Source organism: Hydractinia symbiolongicarpus, chromosome 7 (assembly GCF_029227915.1).
Source record: "Hydractinia symbiolongicarpus strain clone_291-10 chromosome 7, HSymV2.1, whole genome shotgun sequence".
Classification (NCBI taxonomy): Eukaryota; Metazoa; Cnidaria; class Hydrozoa; order Anthoathecata; family Hydractiniidae; genus Hydractinia; species Hydractinia symbiolongicarpus.
Window position 1 is genome coordinate 17371524 of NC_079881.1, and position 21884 is coordinate 17393407.

Below are 21884 nucleotides of genomic sequence, written 5' to 3' on the forward strand. Positions count from 1 at the left end.
AAAAGTACCTCGGGATCCCTTTAATGGTACTTATTTCTCAGCTCCATGGAATACTGCTGTTAGGATCACGTTAGAACATTCCTTCTTATACATTTACTTTGTGGGAAAAAAAGGAACCTAAAATGAAATTGATTGAAGGTTCCTTCGTTAATCACAACTCTAAGCATAACTCTGTGTATGTCTTATTTTTGACAAACAAGTTAATTATATGTATCACAAATGTCGATCCTAAAATGTAACATAAACCTGCAAACAAATATCTTAATGTTGACATAAACAAAAAAAAACAATTTGTTTGACATTGAAGAAATAATAAATACTAAAATTTCTTGGCATAATTTGTACCTCATGTATGCAAAAAACTTCCCAAACCACATCTGAATAGGAACTGTGATAATCAACACACCAATGCCAGCAAGACAAGATGGACCTATCTCCCTCCATAATATAACAACTCCAACTATTAGCAGTATAGGTGAAATCCACAAAAAATTCGAAAATTTGAATGCCTAGAAATATGAAATATTGAAGCACTAGTGAGTTTTGGCACTATATACCACATTGACAACATGTCATGGATCTGGTCATTTAATTTATGCAATAACATGTCCACACCAAGCATTAACTGCAAATCTTCTTTATTCAGGGGTGCCGTTGGAGATTTAAATTTTTGTTAAGGAATTTAAACAACAAAGTTCTGACTATAAAATTGGTTTATTTTGCAATAAAACGCCCTTGAGCATTGCTACATGTCGAAATAAAAAGCTGACAAGCTGACATTTTTCTAATAAACTTAAGATTTGCTACATGCATATGGCTGTTGAACATATAGTGGGTAGGAGATGAGATAATAATAATTTCTGATTTCAAATTCAACCCACTGGTATCCAACCTGTTGAGTTGTACAACAAAAATTAAATTGGAAAATTTATCAGACACAAAATGTCTTTTCTAGTGCATAATTGGAAAAAGGTAATAATAGCAGACTGAAATGTAGTAACAAGGGGAGGGGGGTATTTTGTAAAGTAGCCAACTGAATTGTCTGGAATACTTTAAGCAAGTGGCAAATATGGTTTATGGTCACATCACTTAGAATAATATTTACATCACAGACACATTTTTTTAAATCTAAAATACCAAACCTCTTGAACTTTATGTACATCAGATGAGATTAATGTCACTATATGACCAGATGTTATTTTGGCCAAGGAATGATTACTTAGGCGAAGAACCTAAAAAGAGAAATTACACAAAATTAAAAACAGCATACACTTTAATAATAACAAACCAAGAAAAGCTAAGATTGAAAAGATTGTTAAAACTCAAGTGGTGGAAAACAAAGATAAAGCAAAAATACCTATAAACGTTATGTTATTTTTAAGTTTTATAATTTTGTTATACCTTTTTATATTGGCAAAAAGAATAAGCAATAACAAATTTATACATTACACTTGAAAAAAGGATTCTAAAATAAAGAAAGCACATGTTACAGAAATTAACCAAAATCTGATTGATTTCGTCATTAAAAAACCTTGAACTCAAAAATCTTCTTTACCTTTGATGTCACAAGGGTATGATGTTAATAAATCATACTCATCAGCTTTACACAATAGAGGAGAAGTTTAAAACTGTTTATCACGTTTACAACAGAAAAGCAATATTTCTTACCTTTTTATAGATCATACCAATACAAGCAGTCTTCAGTCGAGTACCAGTTTTTTCCAGAGCAAGAAATGACTGGTGATGTAATGACCAACACACAACTAAACAAGCTGAAAGTGAACCTGCCCAAAAATATACTGAATTGTCTTTACCAAAATCAGAATGTGAGAAGTTTCGTACAAGTTGTTGTAGAAAAACTGTCTCACATACCTTTAATAACGCCTAAAAAATAAATTAAACCTGAGTCAATGGTTCAGCAACATTTTTCAAAATATTGTAAAATATTATAAAATGCTTTTCCCAATTATATTGAAAAACTTGACGTATTTTTGCTAATTTATTTTTTGTTTGTTTACTTTAATTACAATAAAACCGCCAAAACCTATTTTTATAAACAAAAGAAATTGCTTTAATATGAAATTGAATTAAAAAAATATTGCAGCATGTTGTGGATATTTGCGACATAATTTTTTATCAATATATTACTAACCCAATATTCAATATTCGAAGTTACCCAAAATAAACAGTTATTATATAGATTATTATCTGGGTACTGCATTTTACGAGAAAAAATATAACATTTTAAGCAGGATGTAGAAACCATGTCTTTATAGAAACTATTCCCATATGGAACATACATTCGAATTAAACATATATATTTTTTTAATCGAATAACATAAAAAGTAAGTTTCACTTCTGTTTCGCGTTTTGCTTACTTTCCTCCGTGTTTATTTACATTTAATACTACCATACTTAAACTTTAAACACAGTTGCTATGGTAGCGGGCAATACCGTGGAATATTGCCCGCTATAAGTTCTAACCAATCACATTGCGTGATTTTTGAATATATTGATGCTGCCCTTTTACCCGGGTAATAAAAGCTGTTTTCGATTCGATCAACATATTGTGACAACATTTTGTAGCATTAATTATGCATTTTATCATTAAAGTAAAACATACAAATCATAGCTCTCTCAAAAACCATTTTTAAGATTGTTTGCTTCAGGAGGGATTTATCAGTTTAGTATTTTTTTCCATGTTGTTTTCAATCTGATCAAAATAATAACATTTTTCTTCTTACTGGTGATAAGAATACTAGCATCACCATATTGAATAAAACTGATTATACTGATAAGGTTTAAAGTAGTGTTCTGAAATACCGAAATAATTACAATCCTTTCAATCGTTTCTGTATAGCCATTTCAAGGACAGACCAGAATATGACCCGTAAGTTTGAACACTTTGATAATATAAATCTGAATCAACTTAAGATCAGACCTATTATTGATCAGACAGGGACTTGGTAAGCTTGGTAAGCTGGTAAGGTAATTAAGGTATTTACAATCTCTTAACATGAACAAATTTGTTATTTCGGATACTCAATGTTTTCCTGCTCTCCTGGACAATGTTGAATTTATTAGATGATGAAGAAGGCGTCAGTTATGACGTCGATTCTTTATTCAGGAGTATCCCAATTGATGAGATTGTTAAAATTATTTGTGATGAGATTTATATTCATGGAAAATTAGAAGCAATGTGCGATAGATCAATATAAGAGAAACTTCTTTTCAAATTAACGAAAGAATGCACTTTTACAGCTAACAATAAGTTATACAAGAAAAACGATGGTGTATATATGTGTTCCTCTGTTAGTGGTTTTAGCAGCTTGTTTCATGAACAAAAGGGTGTACTTATTACAATAAAACTAAGAATTCACAAGAGATTTGTGGATGACACTTAAATCAGAAAAAAGAGAAATTTTTCAGATACAGACGCAAGGTATACATAAAGGGTATACATGAAGGGTATGCACTAAAGTGTAAGCAAGAAAGCAGATAGAACACAAAACTTTAAATGAATGATTCACTGAATTCATTTATTAAACATTAATACATAATTTATAATCACAGTTTATTGAATAAAAGACCTCTCTAGAATTAAGTCAGTGCTTTGTTATAGTTTTCATTTAAATTTCAAAAAATACTACACTAATATTCACATCCCACACCTTAAAAAGTATTCTGGCATGAATGTGAAAAAAAGAAAGTAAAAAAACTATTTTATTGAACTTTCCACTTCATGTTATGATATAAATATTAACCATATGAAAAAACTCAATTTCAATATTATTATGTACTATATGTACTTTTTTAATCCTGACAAGCTGCAAATTAAAAAGCTTTAGATAACTTCTAATGTAAAATAATATGAAAACTAAATGTTCATTAAAATTAAATGAAGCTGTAGTATATATAAAAAAGACCAAATCAACAATTATTCATCACGAAGGTGGAAGGAGTTGTGGTGATAGCCATGAAGATCTATCAGATAATGTTTCTGAATTTTATCATCTTTATATTTTTTCACATTCAGTGTTTACAAAGCAAGTCTGTCACAACTTTTCAATTACTTGTATGGAAAAATAATCCACCCTACCATATACCAATGAAATACCGTACTAACAAACAAATAGAAGGCATACTCAAAAATCATTTCACAAATTTTGCAAGGGTATGCAGACATGAATTCAAAGTCATAGTAAATAAAACAGCAATTGACAACTACAGCCTGCTCATTGAACTTATTAAAACAAAAAATACCGCTGAAGTTGAGGCAAACTATTCAAAAAAAGCAAATGAAATACTAGTCATTGGGGCATCCTCTTATGCAGTGCAAAACAAAGTCAACAAAAACTACACTGTTGAGACGTTGATAACTTCTGGTGGAATGGCCATTATCGTACCAAACCATGATGTACTGCTTTTGTTAAGAATATTTCCTGCCATGCGCAATTGTTTTTCAATGTTTTACTTTGCAACCATGTCTTCCATAATCATTGCCTCAATTGTTTGGATTCTGGAACATAAAACTAATGACGAGTTTCCAAAATCATTTGGGAAAGGAATGATTGCAAGCACTTGGTTTTGCTATGTAACCATGACTACTGTTGGCTATGGAGAAAAAGTACCAAAACGGTGGGCCACACAGATATTATGTACGTGTTGGATGGGTTTTGGATTGATAATAGTTGCTATGGTAACTACAACAGTAATGGAGGAGGTTGGAAAAACAGTGGACATGCAAGGAAAGTCAGTGGCAGTTTTGCGAAATTCTGCTGAGAATGCGTACGCTAAGAGGCACTATGCTGCCATACCCAAGCAATATACAAGCTACGAAGAAGTTTTAGAGGCTGTTGAAAACAAAGATGTGGCAGCTGCATTAGTTGACAAAAATGTTGCAGGATTTTTTTTCAGTAATAACTTTTCAAAAAAGTATGAATTAAAAATTCAACAGGAGCTTAAATTGGAAATTCCAATCAAGGTTTTTATTTTGAATAGCAACCAGAAAAAACAAACAAACAGGAATTGCATTTGTAACGATAAATTAGAGCATTCAAGTGACCGCTGTAAAAACAAGCAGTTTATTAATAAAGAAGAAGAATTTAGTATTGTAACAAACAAGCACATCATTCCAATAAAAGTGACACCGTACTATGTTCGGGAAATAAAAGATATGTTAAACAATGCAGATTATGGAATGCTGAGATATTTGACAATAACTGCTTCTTTTTTAGTTATGTTGGGCATAATAACAGAAATACACAATGCATTTGACAGAAAAAATAAGAAGAAAAGTAAAAGTACTGACACAAATAATTCCGAAGATACTTACAAGCATGCAGTTAGGCAAAAATTAAAAGTTCAATTTAACGAAATCCTGAACAACTTGGATAAATTTTAACCTTTTAAGAGTTGCTGGTATTATCATAAAATGGTAGCTAATTACAATTTTTTTTACATTTTGCTGCTTTTTCTACCAAAGGATGTGTACAAAGTTCCGGAAAATAGCATCACTACAGAAGGGGTTTTAGCAATGGGGTAGGGATTGGATAAACAACACCATCCCTCCTTCCAGCCGTAGATAAACAAAACTGCTAAGCTTTGGTCAGGCAACTTACTTTGACCATTTCAAGAAATGACCACAGAGAGTCATTTCTAAAAAATGAAAGCCATGATTGCAAATGTATTTTAATTTTTTTTGTAGATAATTTTAATGTTTAAGGCACGCAATAATTCTGTTGTAAATATTATGGAGTCGGCAACACAGGAAGTATATATATACAATTCCTCACTATTACAGTACTGACACTGGATGCTCATTGTCCAAATATTGCAGGCACAACTGTAATCCTGTTACAGTAGTAAATAGTAAATAATATAATTATTTAGCATTTTGAAGGATGAGATCTATCACACTATACACAATCATGTTACGGATTAAAAATAAAAAAGAGGTATTAGTATTTTTTGCATGCATGGATTTAAGCTAACATATCCCCACAACATTATAGAACATATTGGGGGGGGGGGGGGGGGCAAAGACTGTGAACCCGCCGAAATTTTCTAATAAAACATGAAACAAAGTAAAAAATAAATAAAAATTGAAGAAAAGTCAAAATTTCAGCACTGGATCAAATTTTACAACAGAGAAATTCCTTGTTGAGCTATATAAGTTCAAAACTTGTAAAAACTTTCTATGCATGAAATAATACACTCTCCACGAAACGGAGTCCAGTTTTTAGGGTTAGGGTATATACCTTGGATTTCCTTCGAGTTAAAGGGCTATGTTAAAAAAAATTGAGGGTGATGGAGAACTCCCTTGCATATAAACGGCAAAAATATCTGATCAGAGGAAAAGGCTATAAAAATAATACATCACCGACGTTTTGGCATTTCCCGAAGGCAATAATTTTATATAAAAAATTGATTTAATATAGGTTTCAGAAAGCTTATAATAACTTACAAAAAACTTAATCTTTTGATACATTGTATCACTAACACTGGCAGATGAAAATTTGCATACTTTTTTCCACAAACAATACTTACTGTCTTATAGAGGAACATTTACATGAATCAACAAAACAACTTTAAATCCCATTTAAAAGTAATCTAAACTTACACAGATGAGTTGCAAAAAACCACAAAGTAATATGGTACATCCTCTCATTTTCCAGAGGCAAAAAAATAAACTTGGATTTCTTTTTGTAGTCCTTTCCGCTAGCCAAATTCTAAAGTAGTAAAACAAATATCAGCATGTGAAATATATAGTAGTTTGTTATGTTTTAGTAAATAAATTAGGATACTAACTTATATGCCTTAGCATAATACCAACTCCAAAAAAGGAAAAGGAAACAGAGATAAATTTTAAGCAACAGTTAACGTTAACTTGCAGCAGGTAGGTATCTTGTTTAATTCACATGGTGTCCACTTAAAAGTTGACCCCTATTTTCCAGACATTTCTGACATTTTTAGCTAAAAATCCTGGCAATTCTCGAATTTTCTCCCCTACTTTTTCCTATAGTTGTGGCTCATGAACTAGCTAACTGTTGAAGGATGAAGGAAAAAAGCAATAATAATATATAAAAAAAAGCAACATTGAAATACATTAAGGGGCTATTTCTTTCAGACCTGAGATTCAAATCTGTATGCTCCAACTGCTCCAAGTGCTCCGGTGACCAAAGAAACAACACAGAACTGAATCCAAGTGCTCCGACATTTTTATGTGGTTTAAAAATATAGCTTATATTTTTGCATAATTAAGAAACCACGACTCATTTGTAAACAAATATGGCTGTTTCAAAAGCGAAAGCGCTAGTGCTTTTAGCCTTTAGCGAATTAGAAAATAAAGAAGATAAAAAAAATGTAGAGTATATCACTGAATGGCGCTTGCATCTATCGTAGATAATTATCCTGTTTCATCATTTCCTCTCCATATATTCTGTAAATATAAACCGTAATTTTCGCAAGAAGTGTTAAATGACATCGCGCTTTCAATTTTAATCAAGTTGTGTTTACATTTGAAGCTGTCCTGTTTGTTTATTTTTCCATATAATAAAGTTCTGTCTCTCGTGGTTTTTTAATTTATGTAAAGTATTCAAAATGGTTTTTCACTGCAAGAGTTTCACTAGCGAAAAAATGTGCGCCAAAGAAATGGGTTTTCGGAGCAAGAAGGCTTTGACCGTAGTAAGTCAAATTATTAGTTCTGAGTGCTCTAAATGCTCCAAGTGAACTGCTCCTCGAGGAGTTCATCCAGATTCGATTCTCAATGCCCCAAATTACCAAAGAAATGATAGTTGGAGCACTTGGAGCATTCAGAACCGATTCTTGTGTGTGAAAGAAATAGCCCCTAAAATGAAAAGCATTGCACAACAGGGATTTAGTGCAATGTTAAAAATTCCTGAATTTCTCTAACATTTTATAAAAAGACAAAATTTTTCTGACATTTTCTTAACATTGTGCCTATATTTTCAACATTCCTGACAATTCCTAACATTCCTGGTTATAGTGGACAGCCAGATTTTTGATAGAGAATATTAAGCAAAAATAAAAAGACAATGTACTGGAGTACCGACTATGTGAAATTGTTTTTTCATATATCATTTTTTTGAGTGAGCATGGAAACGTTGTTTACAAAATTTGAATTTCTATTTAAACACAAGGACTAACAGCTAAAACATTGCGATAATTCGGCTTAAAATTGACATATTTTGGCTTACAAATCACCAATTCTAAAATGATAAGAAGATGTCCCAACTAAGCTTAAAAAACTTTGTATTTTGTTCTAAAATATTAAGAAAACAAAGTCCCTTTAAAGTTTAAAAATCACTATATTTCGTTCCAAAATGACAAGAAAACGACCCAGCAAAGCTAAAAAATCAGTGTATTTTGCTTTACAATGAGAAGAAAAAGTCCCTTGAACATTTTTTTCTTTTTTTATTTTTCCTCTTTTCGTTTAAAAATGAAGAAAAAATGTTCCTTCAAAGAATAAAAACTATTTCGTTTTTAAATAAGAAAAAACATGTATGTACAAAACTTGTACAAGCATGCATTTAGTTCTTAGATGACGAAAAACGGTGGCATCCTGTTAGATCCTGTCCGTTTGGGTATAAAGCTTTTCGAATTATGTGTTTTAAAAGTATGTATTTTCAAAAATACTACATACGAATTTATATTTGTAAATATATGTAATTATTATAAATACAAATAACAAAGTGGTTGGTTTTCCTAGAAACATCACATATTTATGACATTCACAGATTATTTTCTTTGTATAAATAGTAAGAAAAACTTGAACATCACAAACTGCATCAACTAGTTCAAAAAATTTTAACATGTTTTTACAAGAAAGTTAAGAAGCATACAAATAGTATTGATTGCTACTGTTTTTCTGAATGTAACCTGAACTCATTTTCCATTTTATATACCCCAAGAAGACAGTATTCAGTATGATGGGGAATGCAATATAAATACTTTTAATAAAAATATACCTTTCTAATTCTTCAGACAAAAGTTCTGACGATTCTTCATCAGTTATATCATGTATATCACCTTTTTCAAGTGGACGAGAATTACCCAATGAAAAAGTTTTATTCATGTACCTATATAAAAAAACAATGAGGTTAATCAGCAAATAATACAACACTTGGTAAAGTCCACATTAGACACTATGGTGCCTAAATTCCTAGTTAGTACTATATGATGAAAAATGCAAAAGGCTATATGTTATTCTTTTAAAGAAAAAAAAGGGGAGAAAAATTTAATTTAGTGAGATTCGTTTTCAAAAACTAAAAGATAAAATTTGATAATACATATAGTGATGAGGGTTTTAGCATGCTGATTTCAGCAGCAGGTAACACTCAACTAAACAATGCTATTAGTCATGTGATCTGGTTGCAAAATAGCACCATGATGTAATAATAATGATAATAATAATAATAATAATAATAATAATAATAATAATAATAATAATATTAATAATAATAATATTCCTAATTCATTTTCGGATAGCCGCACGACCGTTTAGGATAGCCGCACAACCGACAGGATAGCCGCACAACCGTACAGGATAGCCGCACAACCATACAGGATAGCCGCACAACCACTTAGGATAGCCGCACAACCACCTAGGATAGCCGCACAACCACTTCGACAGCCGTGACATTATCATGTTTTCATTAAAAAAATGGCTACCAAGCGGATGCCATGCGATGACTCTGGTCAGTATATTCAAAAAGTTTAACAACTGTAGCTAACCATTTGTTTAATGTTCAACGGAAGCTGTTGTATTTAAACTTTTAAAGAAATAAGGGTTACTAATTTTTAATCGCAGATTACACTTCTGGTAGCTTTAATCTTCTGTTAAGTATTTGCAGCTGTGATGGGAAGATCTGTCTTGGATATATGCAAAATATCAAATGTCTTCTGCTGATAATTTATGATAGCTAGCTAGCTGGCTAGCTAACTATATATATTTATAGATTTATTTTTTTCTTGAACTTTATTGAAAGTAGCTAGGTAGCTAGCTAGCTAGCTATACATATACAATAATATAGCTAGCTAGCTATAGCTAGCTGTAACAGTTTGATTATAGTTGCAGAATTATAAGTTATTCCTTACCTCGAACTTATTTCTAAAGCTGAAAATTATTGCTGTAAAAATTTTGAGATTTCTTGATCAGGAAATCTTTCTTAAAGTTTTTTTGATTAAACACGAAAATGAATGCGGGCTAGCTAGCTAGCTATTTAAGGGCTAAAAATTAAGAGCTGAACTCTCATGATAATTGCATGAAAAATGCTTGTAAAATTTTAAAAACATTAGCAAAATTTTTTGATGATTTCAGTATTTCGGGGACCATGCACTATTGCTGCAGAAACCATAAAAGCTAAAACTTTTTCCTTTTTGGATAGTATTGTTTTCTCTATATAAAATAATATCCACTTCTGTACAGGTTAACAAATAAAAAAAGGTGTGTGTGTGTGTATCAGTATACTTGATATCAGTATATATTTGATTAGTTTGGCCAAACTCTCTTGTTATCCATTATATATAAATTAAAATGGATAAATAAATATGGCACAGCTAATAATAAACAAAGTGAGAAAAGTAATCTTTCCCTGATGCTTCTGTATATAACTATAAATTTTAAAAATATTTTGAGCATTCTATGCACAAAGTGCTCAAGCTAAAGTTTTTATGCGCAACAACTTATGAATAAAGTTAAAATGAATCTTCCTAAATTTGAAGCATCAAAATGAAGTATAATGTAACAGGTATATATACCTGAAATTGATCTATGTTTAGATTATTTTTTAAAATTTTCGTTATTTTTATAACTTCCAGGTGTCAACTTGACTCTAGTTCATTTGTGGTTTATTTTTCTAAGATTTTAAGTTACAAAAGAGCCCGTAATGTATATGTAAAGTATATTTTTTTACTGTATATACTTTGGTGTTATGTTGGTGTGGTAAAGTAAAAATTTTTTATCTGAAGATTGACAAAAGTATTCTTGGGCAGTTGATATGTACATTTAAGATGTAATAACCAATATTTATAGGCATTGATGTGGACTAGATATATGACATTTAGACAAGATGGTAGACAGAGACACAGGACATAACATAAAAAAATATGGAAATATTTAATGTAAAGATGACATGATAACATATAGAAATGTAGGCTAGTGATGGCCAGGCAGCCTCTCGAAATTAACTTTTTTTTATCATATCCACTGAAAAAAATTCAAGCTATGTTCTATAACTTTTATTTAATCTTGTTTTTACTGACACAGCGTTGTTAAAGTGTGCAGTGAAAGTAAATTTTGTGTTTGGGTGGATATTTTTATGTTGATGACAAAGCTCAATCTTTTTGTTAAAGTTTAAACTTAGGAAAAATAAAAACGATGACGTTAAACTTGGAATGGTGTGTTTTAAAATCGTGTGACGATATTCCCCCAAAATATTTATTATATACCTATCATTATAATTATCGAGTTCTTTATTTTAGGCATTTTAAGAGAAACCGTATTAATTTCAACCAAATGTTTACATCAAGATCAATTAAAATAAGCCAAGTATATATGGTTTTAATAAAATTTGTTAACAGATTTGCTTCAACCCCACTCCCTACCACTTTCACATAAATTTTTCGAATTAGGAAACATTTTTTGTCACTTCTCCAACTCTGGGGCATCTTAATACCTTGTATATTGTAAATATACATAGAGTCATTGTTAGGGATTTTGTGTTTGCCATTATTGGTGATGCAGCAGAGACTTGAGGAATATTTAGGGTTGGACGAGATGCTCGATAATAAGAACAAATCCTGTTTATCGTTTTTATTTCATAAATTTTTGGAGTCCAGTAAGCCACAATTTTTTAAAGCTTTTCGCAAAATAATATAATGTACATTTAAGGTAATGCTATCGCTCCAAAACATTTTTTACTGTGAACCTGACAAAAATGTTTTGTTGAGAAAGAATATAACTACTTAAACATTACAATATATATAATCCCTAATCCCTAAAACAGGAGTATTTCGACTGGAATGGATTCTCTTGTTTTTATACATAGTATGGTATTTGACTTTATTTGAGAGCTCTCAATTTAGTAGTATTAAAAATATAAATAACAATGATGTGAGGAACATGTAAAGATATGTAATAATTAAATAGAGAAATTACTTATTTTTTAAATCATATGGAGTTTGGGTTATATACAGTTAACATAAAGTGTGACCTTATTATGTAAAGAGCTATGATTTCAAACCTGTTCAAGAACTAAATAATCTTTATGATATAATGTTTTAGTTTTATAGTTTTAGACTGACATAAAAATTATCAGTAGTAGGGAAGCTTTCAACAACAACATGCTGAAGGTTAGACGGAAAAGTCACAAATAGGTTGATTGTCATTGACATTAAGTATGGGAACTGGACAAAATACACGTACTGTAGGTAAGAAAATTTTTATACAACAAACTTGGAATGTACTGTACATAAAATCATACACATTCCTGTTCTCTGCAATTCTTTTAATGAAAGTTGATAATTGATTTTTTTATCATATTAATGTCATTATAACTGCCAAAAATACCTGATTTATGTTTTTTATCCTGTTTTGTTAACAATTTAGGCAACTGTCAACCTTAAAGTTTCTTGTGTTTCTAATAAAAAATGTGTCTTTATAATCCTGATCATTTGTCCAAAAAGTGACACACTTTTTTGATTGCCATTTTTGTTTCCAACTCCCTCTGGTAATCGATACATGATTTTATCTGAAAAATTAGTGATTCTTTGTTGCCTCTTTCATTGATAATCCATACATTATATTATTAAATAAATTGCAGTGATTGTGTATTTACCACTTTCGTTTCCACCCCCTCTCATAATCCATACATCAATTTATCAAAGAGATTACAGTGATTCTTTTTTGCTACTTTAGTTTTTAACTCCTTCTATGATTCTGTGTTATACTTTTTATTATTAATATTTATCAAAGATATGACAGTGATTCTCCATGTAGGATGTAATTTTTTTTTCTAGAAAATTGTGATACACTGGATTAGCATTGGTTCAGACTTTGGCGGCTTGTTTACGACAGCACAAAATTAACGATAGTACAGAGAAGCACACATAATTCATATATGGAGTGCTGCATTGTTACAGTAATGTGTTCAAGTTGGATGAAAATGACACTGTTGATTAGTGCTCTGTAATTAACCCTAATATTAATTGGAATAATATATATTCTTCTTATTTTACTAATTTTCTTACTTTCCTAAACAACGGTAAACTTGAACTCGCTTTGGCCTAATGTTCAAATAAACGGGGTCTTGATGTATTAGAGTTGAGGATCTGATCTATAAGCAACCAGAGTCAAGCATTAGTAGAATATTGCTTAATTTTTAGCGCAAGTGTTAATAACCTATTCGACCCGAGAGTTTTATTGACAGGGAGGGTGGGGGCGGATTCCGCCTTATGCATGACTTTTGATAGGTTTATACAAAATAAATAAAATTTAGCACACTTTTTTTACGTCATATAAGAAAAAGAGGGCGACAAATTTTACTCTGTCAGGATTTTTACTGTGACGTCACCGGAAGAATTTGTCCAAAATACAACTATCTGCCTAAAAATCAATTACTAAGTTTTAAGGCGAATTCTTACATTATACTTGAAGTTTCCGACAGCCAAATTAACTTTTTTTTGTTTTTTACGCCAAATAGCCTGAAAATCTGTTTTAATAATAACAAATAGCAACAACAAATTTAAGAAACTAATAAACATCCTTCGATTATGAAAAAGGCTCGCATTAAAAATAAACGCCTCTCTCAAACGTACGCTAATTAACAAAACGCATTACTACTGCCTGTCTGCGAGGTCTGGCCGGGTTCGTCAGGGATTCCTAAATCGCGCTCGAAATCTTTAAGCTACAATTAAAAAAGTGCAATATATTTTTATCGACTTTGCTGCGACTAATAAATTCCTGTACCTCACTTGCAAGATTGCCAGATTTTTCAATATTCAATCCTAAGCTATTACAAACTCGTTCCTAGATCCTTTTGATAACATAGCTTTATATCGAAATGACAAAGGGTACAGGGATCAAAGATAAAGATATATTAATAAATTGAATACACTGGTGACATCTTTTTGTTTTAAGTATTTAACAAAACGTATGTTATGCATTTCGCCTTAACCATTCGCACTTTTGTTCCGACAAATGAATGTAGCGTAGAGAAGAAGACGTATAACTGTGCTCTTTAATTGTTTCACTTTTATGCGATATAATTAGGATTTATATTTGAGAGTAAAAATAACGAATTGGATCACTGATTTGGAAAACGATTTTTTGTACACAAGATTTAAAGTTAAATAGAAGAATTTTGGTTAGGATACAGCTTGATAAAGGTATTGGTAATTATGCATTTTAAAACGAAAACTGTCTTTCCTCCATATACTATACTAGTATTGAAGTCACTCTCTAATAATAAACACTCTGGACCATCATAAGAAAAAAGGCCCAGGGACTAAAAGCTGGATTACGTATAGATAAAACATTGGATAACCGACGATGATACTCTTTTTACCACTTTTGTTCCCATTTCTCCGGGATAATCCATACACCATTTATAAGGAAATTACGGTGATTTTTATTTTACCTCTTGTTTTCAACAGTCTCTAATAATCCATATCGTAATGTTTCGAATAAAATTTTGTGAGTGAGAGCTTAGTATTTTTTTAATTACGGATGAAAGGAAAGACGCCAGGAATTACGACAAATATTCGATAAGCCTTTACAAAAGAGATGTTCTTATTGGACATATGTATGTTACCATTTTAAAAATAAAAGTTGGACTAGTTAGTAGTATCAACAAGTTTCTGAGGTTATTAAAAATGAACTTGCTAAGAGGAAAAAACGTTTCCTACGGCAAAGTTAAAGTTAAGAAAAAAGTGTACATAGATAATTTCTTATTACGAATAAAGAGGCAAGAGAGTTTTCCTTTTGGTTTGAATAAATGCTCCCGCTGGATGTGCGCTATTCCAGCGGGGTGTCTATTAAAGGCAGCGTTTCATGAAAACAGCAATTATTTAAACCATTAACACATTTTTTGAAAGATTACAGTGATCCTCCATTTATCAGTTTCATCTGCAACCGCCTTATATGCACTATTCTATCTAAGATAGTACAAAGATTCTCAATTTAAAACTTTTATTCCAGCTTTCTCGACTGACCCCAAGATTGAACCAGAATACCGTAATGATCCGAACAAGCGCCCGGGGTGCTTATTAAATTTTTAGATATTTTGGGCGCTTAATCGAGGGAGGGCTTAAAAACGCTGGGCGTTTTCATCAGGTGGGCGCTTATTCGAGGGGGCGCTTAGTAAGTGCTGGGTGCTTATTGAACTTTGAGGAAATTACCTGGGCGCTTATTCGAGGGACGCTTAATAAATACTGGGCGCTTATTCGGATCTTTACGGTGTTTAATTTTTATTATGTACAACTGGTTATTTTTTGCTACTTTTTTAATTTCACAATAGGTTTGAAAGTAATGGAAGGTACAACGGGCGTAAAGAATCAGACAACGGAGAGGAATACGGATATAGAGAAAAAGGTTGGTTATAATTTTAAATGGTTAGTCATTTTGAGGCTTAATACTAATATAAATGCATAAAATGTCCAACCAGTTTGTTTTTATTTACATATATGTAAATTACATGACCTTTTTGCTAGTGCTATATAGTTTTTGCCGGCGGCGTTGTCTTATGTTTAAGCATGTTTTGCCGTGTAAATACAACATGTTTTCTCAGAAAGTTTTCAATAATAATAATTTCAATAATAATTATGTCTAAAAGGCGGGTAATCTCTTTCGTAGAGTGGGATGAGCAAAGATGGAACAAAGCAAAAGAACCCATCAACGGCAACGGAACTTTTAAAAAATATTTTAGTGTCAAAGAGCAAATTTAGAGAGAGCAAAGACAAATTTACCGAGCAAGAGATGACTTTGCAATTAGTTAATGTGACAAAATCAAGCGTCAAAAAAGAAGAATTGGAAAGTAAGAAGATAGTGAATGAGGCCAAGCAATTGAAAAGAATGTTTAATAAAGTTGAAATACTGGACGGTAGATACATAAAATTCGAAGACAAAGACAAACAATATAAACCCGTTGTGTGTAAAGAACTTTCTCTACCTATTATTAACTACCTCGATCAGGGACCAGCTTTTGTATCTTGTAAACCTTTACCAAAGGAATTAAGAGATAATACGCAAATTCAATTGGATTCGAACTGTAAAGACGCGACTAAAAAGGAAAATGGTTATTGTGAAATATGCGCAGTACATTTCGAAGATCTCGAGATTCATCGATGAACTGAGCAACACACGGCATATATATCTGATGGAGCTAATTACGCTAGCTTGGATCGGGTGATCAGTAATGTCAATAAAAGGAATGAAAACGAAGTAACTGAAAATTGTACCATTAAAGGAATCAGCATGTTTAACGCAGAATTGATTGTAACTGTCATAAGTTGTGGCTATGTCAAAGGTACTATGGAGGGCAATGAAGACTGTTGGAGGCACTTGGCATTTGCCAATGGTGGTAGAACTCAGAATGATCTTGATGACACAAAATCATTGGAATTGGTACCTGAAGAGATCATGTCCATGATAGAGAAGCAAATAAGGCAGATTCTTGGAGAACATTATGAAAACGGTTACATTAGAGATTACATCATAAAGGTTTTACTCCCGGACGCTATTATATGCTTGTTTTCTACAGTAATGAAATGGACAAAAGCAAAAACCAAGGAGCACTTCAAAGTATATCTTACGCACATAGATGAGAATAACGATATGACTTTTACAGAAGACGAGACTTTCCAACAGCACATCAAACGTGGAATGGTAAATCATCAAAATTTTATTAAAGAATTACACTCAAAACAAAAGGTCACAAATAGACTTTGAAGTCACAAATGGAGCAACAGAAGCGACGAAAGTTTCTGATGCTGAAATAGAAAGTGAGAAAGAAGTTTTTCTTCAATCCACAGAAGCCAATGCGACAAATACAAAGGGACAACCTAAAAAAAGAAAATCTGGTAGCATCGTTAAGGAATGTCCAGTTTGCAATATTAGTCAAAAATATATTACGCGTCATTTACGTAGAGCGCATAAATGGAGCTGGGAAAGTGCAGCTGCAGCTTCGAGTCAATTCGGGTTGAAAAATAGCCAGAAGAAAGGTGTGTTTGTTTGTTATATCATTGAAACCTATTCGGTCCCGGGAGGGCAGGGGCGGATTCCGCCTCAGACTGTTTTCCTTTAATAACTTCCTTATGCCATGTTGTATGGCTATGAAACTTACTGAGATTCAATAATTATCTATTAGGCACGCAAATGCCAAATGTTTTGATCCCACACCTCTAGGAGGCTTAGATATTGGCTATTACTCGAAACTACTCCTAAAAATCTCTATCAAATCTAATAACTTTTTTTAGGATTATCTTTAGAGCATGAAAAACTTACATCACCACTTCGTTTCCTTAAGTACAATAATTATTCCGATTTCCAAATTTTGTCGTATTTTACCCAAAAACCAGGTTTTTTCCAATTTTCGGGTAAAATCCGACAAAATTTGGAAATCGGAATAACTTGTTAGGCGAATTATTTTAAAACCGAAATATATGTTAAATAAATTTTATTTGGCTTTCAGATAGTGGTATTTTAAATAAATTTCCAGCTTTCGGTAATGTCACAGAAAAACTGCTGACATTTCTGTTTTCTTCGTAATATAAATGTGCCAATTTTTATTTCATTGGGACAAGCCTCTAAAATGTTAGTTTCAAAGCAGGGATAAAACGCAGTCAGACTATTCTTAGGACAAGTTGCGACTTTCTTGGCAAATTAATTGTGCACAAAAATAAATTCCTCATTTCTACAAGCATATGTGAATAACCGTATATATTTTCGTCTTTTCTTTCATTAAAGAGTTGGACAAGAAGAGTAGCAACTACCATTACAGTCGAATGTGTCCATTCCCGAACTGCTTTCTCGTAAGATCAAACTTGCCTGATCACCTAGCAAGGTTTCACAAAATAGAGAAAGTACCCAAATTTTACGAAATGCTTAAAATAGCGCCAAAATTCGAAAAATCGTATCTGCCAAAGGACTTTTCGCAGTCTCCCAAAAAATCGTTCCAAGACATCCTCGTCAAGAAAGCAGAGGCCGCAAGTAGTAATGATAACGCCGATATATTGCAAAACAGGAAACGCAGGTTTGATTACTCATCGAGACCAAATTCATTAGAGAGCAATGTGGTACCCAAAGAGACCAAAAAAACAGTCTTTGTACACGGCGACGATCAAGAGAAGTTGAAGAAAGAAAGAAGAGAAAGAAGAAAGAAAGAAGTGGTGATGATGATTGTTGCGACCAAGCTCTTGGTAAGAACGTGGAAAAGCTTGTAGAACGGTTTAGGGAGTATATGGTTGGTCCTGATCGCAAAAGAGATGAAGCTTCAATGTACGTAATCGCTGGAGATATTCGACGTATTTTTCGGGCTATAAATGTTAAAGATGACGTGAGTATAGTTTTTAAAAATGGTGGTAACGACTTTAGAGAAAAGTATTTGAACCAATACTGCAAGCAAAAAAAACGAAGCAAACAAGCGTGAAGAAATACCTCTACTCTTTAATTGATTTATGCGAATTCTTAATCGCAGAAGATGTTGCCCTACCAAACGTTTCCAGCCACGACATTACAACAATGATTGGTAAACTCAAACAATGGAGAAAGAACTTTAGAAAGGAGGAGAAGCTAGCGCGATTTGAAAGAATGTCTGAAGATCAGGAAATGTTTGTCACTAAAGATCAAGTACTGAAATACACAAACAGTAATTAGGCTCGAAAAGCCACGGAAATTATTCAAAAGTTAGCACAGTATGGTGTTTACCCCATTAGTCAAACTGATTATTGTATGGTGAGAGATCATATTTACTTTACAATACACTTTACATTGGCACAGCGATCAGGTGTTACTGCCAACATGACCATGAATGAATTCCTGAATGCAAAGAACAAAGACGGAGTGTGGATTATCGATGTATGGAACCATAAAATAGTCGATACTTATGGACCAGCTAAAGTCATATTATCTGAAGATAATTTTAATAGTCTAAAAACATACATCGATTTTGCCAGGATTCAAACTAATCCAAAGTGCACCGAAGTGTTCCTAAGCTGGTCTGGAAGAAAAGTAAAATCGGGCGAAATAAGTAAAAGACTCCATTTGTTATGGGAGCGAGTAGGAAACTTTGAAAACAAGATAATACGGAAAAATCTCTCGTCGAACATTGTCAGAAAGTCTGCAAGCACAGGCCTGAGAGAGTCAAAAAGCGCACATATCGACGATGCTGCAAACTTAATGTACCATAGTATAAAAACCGCTGACCAGCATTATTATTTGCGGAACATAGAAAAGTCTTTGTTGATTGGAACAAGTTCGATAACGAATTTGTTTCATGGAACAGATGACATCAATAAAACGCCAACGAAGAAAAAGACTTGGACCGAAAAAGAGTGCGAAGTATTAAAACATACTTTGATGAAAAAAATGAGATCAGTCTAAGTGAGGTGAAAAAAAAGAGCGACTCCCTGTCGTCACTGAATGCTTCTCCCAGACAAATGTATGACAAGCTTCGTCGTATGAGTAAACCTGCATTTTCTCCCATAAAGCGACGAAGTTTATTTTCCAATGAAGATATAAAAAAATTAAAGCATTATGGAGCTAAATTAATTGAAGGAGGTGCATTAACAGAGGAGAGAGTAAGGGATTGTCTGAGAGAATGTAATTTGTGTTGAAATGTAAACTTTATATATTTGCAGAGTTGCTTCGACTGCTCCAATAACTTTATGACTCTATGACTCTAAAATTTACAAGACGTTCTCCTATTTATATATTAAAGATAAGATACTTTAGAATGTTCTAGTATATTCCAGATGTTCTATATTTACTATTAGTAGTTTCTAGTATAGTTATCTTATTTCTGGAATATTCTCCAATGTCCCTTATATTTCTAGATAGTACACAAGGTTCTAGAATGTTCTTGCGGCAAGAGTGCCTATTTTCAACACTCCTCCTCACTCGCAGTCCGTAAGGTTCTTCAATCCGATCATCGTTCGCAACTTATCAAACTGTACTCGTCCGATTCCTTTCGTCATTATATCTGCGATCATATCTCCACTTTGACAGTACTTCAATTGGATTTGGTTTGATTTAACTTGCTCTCTTACGTAATGATATTTCATATCGATGTGTTTGGCTCGTCCGTGAAATTGAGGATTCTTTGTCATTGCGATGGCTGATTGATTATCTTCATTGATGATTGTTGCGTTTGGCTGCTTTTCTCCCATGTCTGCTAAAAGTCGTCGTAGCCAAATCGATTCCTGTGAGGCATTTGATAATGCAATATATTCGGCTTCTGCAGTTGACAAAGCTACACATGTTTGTTTCTTGCTGTTCCAGCTGATTGCTGCTCCGCTCATCATGAATACGTATCCAGAAGTTGATTTACGATCATTCAAATCTCCAGCCCAATCTGCGTCAGAAAATCCTTCTATTGTTGAATTCTTTTCGTACAAAAGACCATAATCAATTGTTCCATTGAGATACCTCATGATCCTCTTAACGGCAATCCAGTGTTGTTGTGACGGTTCTGATGAAAATCTGGCAACATTGCTCACAGCATAAGCGATATCTGGTCGTGTTCTCGTAGAAAGGTAAAGTAACTGTCCAACTACTGATTGATACATCTCTGGATCAACGAGTTTATCTGTTTCATTTGATTTGATGAGTTTGCTTCCAATCTCTACAGGTGTTGCCACAGGTTTGGAATTCTCCATTGAAAACTTCTTGAGTAGATTTCTTGTGTAACTTGGTTGTCCAATCCAAATTCTTCCTGCACTAAAATATTCTATCTTGACTCCTAGAAAATGGTTCATCTTCCCCATGTCTCTGATGTCGAATCTATCTCCAATCATCTTGATAAATTCATCAATACGTTTTTGATTGTTTCCGGCCAGTATGATATCATCAACATATACAGCGATTATGAATGTTTCTTCATCTGTTTCAAGCGTGTATATACAAGGATCGTTGTTTGATTGTTTGAAGCCCATACTCTTTAGATGTTTGTCAAGTGCTTCGTTCCAACATCTAGATGATTGCTTCAATCCATAGATACTTTTCTTGAGTTTACAAACCAAGTGTTCCTTTCCTAGAATTTCAAATCCCTCTGGTTGTTTCATATATATGGTTTCGTTAAGTTCACCGTTCAAAAATGCAGTTCCAACGTCGAGTTGATGCAGGAGAAGTTCTTTCTTGACTGCCAATCCAATCAACGTTCGTATTGATTCGAATCTAACTACCGGAGAAGTTGTTTCGTCATAATCTTCTCCATATCTTTGATTGTATCCTTGTGCAACCAATCTTGCTTTGTATCGTTCCACATTCCCATCAGAGTCTTGTTTCTTTTTGTATACCCATTTGCTGCCAACAACTTTTCTGTTTGGAGGTAATTCAGTCAACTCCCATACTTCGTTTTTGTGTAGAGAATCCAATTCGGCTTCCATTGCTTGCATCCACTTGTCTGCATCATGTCCTTTGATTGCTTTAGAAAATGTATTTGGATCTTCTTCTTGAGTGATGTATACCCATTCTCCGTAACGATCAGGAGGCCGTCGTTCTCTTACTTGTCGCTCTTGCTCCTCCTGTATTTGATTATCTGTGTTTTCTTCACGAGGTTGTAATTCGATCTCTACTTTTGGTTCGTGTATGTCACGGTCGTCTTTCAATTCACCACAGATTTCATTGAATGTCACATTTCGGCTGT

The 21884-nt window shown here is 32.8% G+C and overlaps 1 protein-coding gene and 1 long non-coding RNA gene across 3 annotated transcripts in view; one reads left to right on the forward strand and one right to left on the reverse strand.

Moving 5' to 3' along the window:
- The window catches only part of LOC130649189 (ATP-binding cassette sub-family C member 4-like), a 64036-nt gene that overhangs the window by 28250 nt on the left and 13902 nt on the right, over positions 1–21884 (reverse strand). Inside the window, exons 4-8 of one of the 2 annotated variants that reach the window (XM_057455433.1) lie at positions 8991–9101; positions 6623–6731; positions 1669–1884; positions 1143–1232; positions 346–509 (exon numbers count right to left, since the gene is read on the reverse strand). In XM_057455433.1, coding sequence (XP_057311416.1) covers positions 346–509; positions 1143–1232; positions 1669–1884; positions 6623–6731; positions 8991–9101 — 690 coding nt within the window. Of the gene's footprint in view, positions 1–345; positions 510–1142; positions 1233–1668; positions 1885–6622; positions 6732–7131; positions 7228–8990; positions 9102–21884 lie in introns of those variants that run through there. The other variant, XM_057455432.1, reaches the window with a different exon arrangement.
- LOC130649192 (uncharacterized) lies at positions 7580–13246 on the forward strand. Its single transcript, XR_008983015.1, has 3 exons — positions 7580–7686; positions 12316–12453; positions 13042–13246. It is a non-coding gene; the product is annotated as an uncharacterized LOC130649192 (long non-coding RNA).